A 3,820-nucleotide genomic window follows, 5' to 3' on the forward strand; every position below is an offset into this window, starting at 1 on the left:
AAGCAAGAAGATCGATGCTAATTATATGACGTTAATGTCGATCAGTTGGTCCACTTAAACAATATTGTCTCTCTTAATTACAATATCAAAGAAATTTCTTTTAGGCGTCCATATATCAGTAGTGTAGGTCCATCACTCCACTAGCCTGTACGTGTTCCTATATGATCAATATATATTAGCTAGCTAGTTCACTTCTTTTGGTGCCAAAGCAAAACACAGACTCTTTGCAATCACCTTCCTTCGCTTCCTTTGATTTGCAAACAAGATAACATGGCTGAGGTTGCACTTGCAGCTGCAGGCGTAGTTCTCTCCCCCTTCCTCCAAGTATTTTTTGAAAGAATGGCATCTCGCGAGTTTGATGACTTCTTTCGGGGGCGAAAACTTAGCGAGAAACTCCTAAGAAAGTTGAAGATAGCATTGCTATCCGTAAATGCAGTGCTCGAAGACGCAGAAGACAGGCAATTTATGGAGACTAGTGTGAAAGAGTGGCTCCATGAGCTGAAAGATACTGTCTATGATGCAGAGGACATCTTGGACGAGATTGCTACCAGACACTCGCGACACCAGTTGGATTCTGAATTTGGAACCATTGCAAGTAAGGTACGACACTCCATCTCTGCTGCTCCTTTTGATGTCAATAAGATAGAAGGAAAGATAAAAGATGTAGTTGACAGATTAGAAGATCTAGCAAAACTAATAGGTGTTTTAGGTCTAAGAGCAGGTGTTGGAGGGAAAATATTAGAAAGATTGCCCACGACTTCTTTCATGGAAGAATCTAGTATTTGTGGTAGGGATTGTGATAAGGAGGCGATAATTAACTCGCTGCTCTCGAATGATGCGAGGGGCAGTAAAGGAGGTGTTGTTGCCATAACCGGCATGGGAGGAATTGGCAAGACCACCCTTGCTCATCTAGTATATAATGATGATAGGGTGAAGGAGCACTTTCAGTACAAAGTATGGGTTTGTGTTTCGGATCCATTTGACATGATCATGGTAATGAAAACAATTATAGAGGCAGTAACTTTGTCAAGTTGTGATATTAAGGATCCGAACCAGCTTCAAAATAAACTTAAGGAGACGTTGACAGGAAAGAAATTCCTACTTATTTTAGACGATGTTTGGGATACGAATCCTACCAAATGGGAGGTCTTAAGAAATGCTTTTAAATTAAAGGCACAAGAAAGTAGGGTCATCGTAACAACGCGTAATTCTGAAGTTGCAACAGCCATGCACGCTGTTAATCATGATATAACCTTGTTATCAAAAGACGATTGTTGGTCACTATTTGCAAAGTATGCATTCCACGATGGTAACTTTGATGCGGATCCAGAACTAGAAGCAATAGGAAAAGAAATTGCAAAAAAGTGCAAAGGCCTACCTTTAGCAATTAAGGCGATTGGGGCTCTCTTGGTGTCTAAATTAGATGTTGATGAATGGAAGAAGGTATTGAGAAGTGAATTATGGGATTTACCAATTGAGGAGACAGACATCCTTCCTGCTCTAAGATTAAGTTATAAATATCTTTCATCACCTCTAAAGCGATGCTTTGCATACTTGTGTGCTGTCGCAGGCACCCAAAAATAAAACCTTACTTGTGAAAATATATATATAGCAGTGGAAGTAAGGGTCGATCCCACGGAGAGTAATTAGCCGAGTTTTATGCTACGTGAACAAGGATGGGGGGGGGGTTTGAGTATAAAAATAATTTTAAGAAAAATAACTAAGAAACAATTCAAATTAAAATATTAATCAAGTAAAGAAACATTGGTCTAAGTCAACTTCCACCATCGGAATCTGGCAACTGATCATCGATGCAAATATATATCAATTCATGCTTGAATATTCACCGTTGGAACTATTTTCCTATCTCTCCTTAGTCGTAGTTAATTAGTAGACAAGCGCTCTAATTAACCCTAACTACTAAACAACCTAAGACAAGCGCTATAGGTTTAATCTAGTAGCAGCCTTAAGAATTAGAGAGATCGATGAAGCGAAACAACACAAGCACAAGCGGTTGCATTTAATTTCGTCGGATGTTCTTCCTAAAATTTAATAATCGCTGAGAAGCAGCAAATCATTAAATTTTAGTTGCTTCGTAGATTGGAGGGATCAAACAATTACGGATTTGATGTCCAACCTAGCAATAGATTGCAACGAGTAATACACTAGTAGGCCTCCTAGTAATTAAACGAGACAATCATAAAAATAAACATAGAAAAACATCCGATACTCAAAGCATAAATCGAACAATAAAAAAAACAAATTAGATCTCACAGTTTTATTGATTCCGAGGCTTCTGTTTCCTTCGACCAATTATGAAAGTTTAGCCACGCATGGCCATGACTAAAACTCAAGGAAGTTAGAGAAGAGGGGAGAAGATGGAAGATAGATGATGTCTTGTGTGTCATGGTTCCCCCTTTTTATACACGTTTCATCCCATATGTTAGAAGCCTAGGAAATCTCCTAAAGAAATACTATCCTAAAATAACAATACACAAATCTAATTTATTAAGGAAAGTATTAAACATAAAATAAAGGCTAGGATAACTAGGAAGGTGATGATTTCAATGTGGACTTTTGTTGCCATATACTTTATCGATTCTTTCCTTGTTTAAGTCCCCACAAATCAGCCAAGTATGGAGAGAAATCAAATTGCCTTGTCATGGAAAGAGATGCTCCTTTTATGTTGTCTTCTTCCACGTGGTCCCCACAAATCTCTTCTTTAATTCCATGGTTCACCACGCATCTTTTCTCTCCTTTTCTTTTGCTTGACTTGTCATTTATTGCTTGGCTTGGCTGGAATTGATTGGATGATTATGGAAAGTCTCAAAGTAAAGAAATTTCCATATCTGAAAACTTCCGCAATTAAACCGCATCAGATCCACATCAGAGCGTCAACTTCAAGCCCGATTTCGACCTTGATACATTCAGTATCTCTCAAAATGCCAAACATAAAAGTTGTAGATCGTTTTCTTGGTGTTCCACAGCATCTTGAATCGTCTCAATCGGAGCTTTAATGAGAGAGTTATGTCCAGATTACGAACTGATGTCAAATCTGTCCAAAATCGCCCAATTAGCTTTGTTTTGCATTTAATGCCTCAATTTGCATCCTAAATCAAAATATAAGAATATTGAGTATATTTAGGCATTAAATAAGTATAAGAGATTAAATATTAAGGGGAAAAATACGACATTTTACATTCTCATCAAATTCCCCCACACTTAACCTTTGCTCGTCCTCGAGCAAATCTCAAATTCACCTTCCTAAGAAAACCAAGGTTGCAACGCCATCAACAAGGAACAACCAAGCTCTTCACAATTCAGAACATATCATGAATAAACATTTTTAAATAGGTTAAAATTATTTAGCAAGAATTTTCACTTGAAGATGGAGTAGACTAAAAATGTAGACCCTCACAGGAATAAACACTCGTCTCTCATGTGTTTGAAGGGTATGTGTTTCGCTCAAATTCATTCCAATGGAAATGATCTACCATAGGCTTGCATATCTTCTCATTCTCCACCACAGGGACCACATGCATAACATGAATCATAAGGACTTTTCAAGGGTTATAACGGGGCTTAGGATCAAGGTGGGAAATGTTTGGGAGTGTAGCTCAAAAGCCATCGAAACTAGTGGAGCAAAAATCAAATCAATTGAGGCTCAAATATATAAGACAAGTAAAACCAGTTACTCCATTCAGCAGCTTTCTTCAATTTGTATATATTACGTATAAACAAACTCCCTTTTTCTTTGGATTTTAGGAGGAATTATGGACAATTTGTAATATCAAAGGCAATTTCCTCCATCACTTCCCTT

The 3,820-nt window shown here is 37.7% G+C and overlaps 1 protein-coding gene across 1 annotated transcript; it reads left to right on the forward strand.

The window, feature by feature from the left end:
* On the forward strand, window positions 1–1,584 carry LOC133869013 (putative disease resistance RPP13-like protein 1). The gene has a single exon (XM_062305996.1). The coding sequence runs from the start codon at window positions 271–273 to the stop codon at window positions 1,582–1,584; it is 1,314 nt and encodes a 437-aa protein (XP_062161980.1). The 5' UTR covers window positions 1–270.
* Window positions 1,585–3,820: the final 2,236 nt, after the last annotated feature.

The sequence above is a fragment of the Alnus glutinosa genome, chromosome 5 (assembly GCF_958979055.1).
Source record: "Alnus glutinosa chromosome 5, dhAlnGlut1.1, whole genome shotgun sequence".
In the NCBI taxonomy this organism is placed as follows: domain Eukaryota; kingdom Viridiplantae; phylum Streptophyta; class Magnoliopsida; order Fagales; family Betulaceae; genus Alnus; species Alnus glutinosa.

Coding starts and splice junctions, on each gene's coding strand:
- LOC133869013 (XM_062305996.1), top strand. CDS start 271: ATGGCTGAGGTTGCACTTGCAGCTGCAGGCGTAGTTCTCTCCCCCTTC.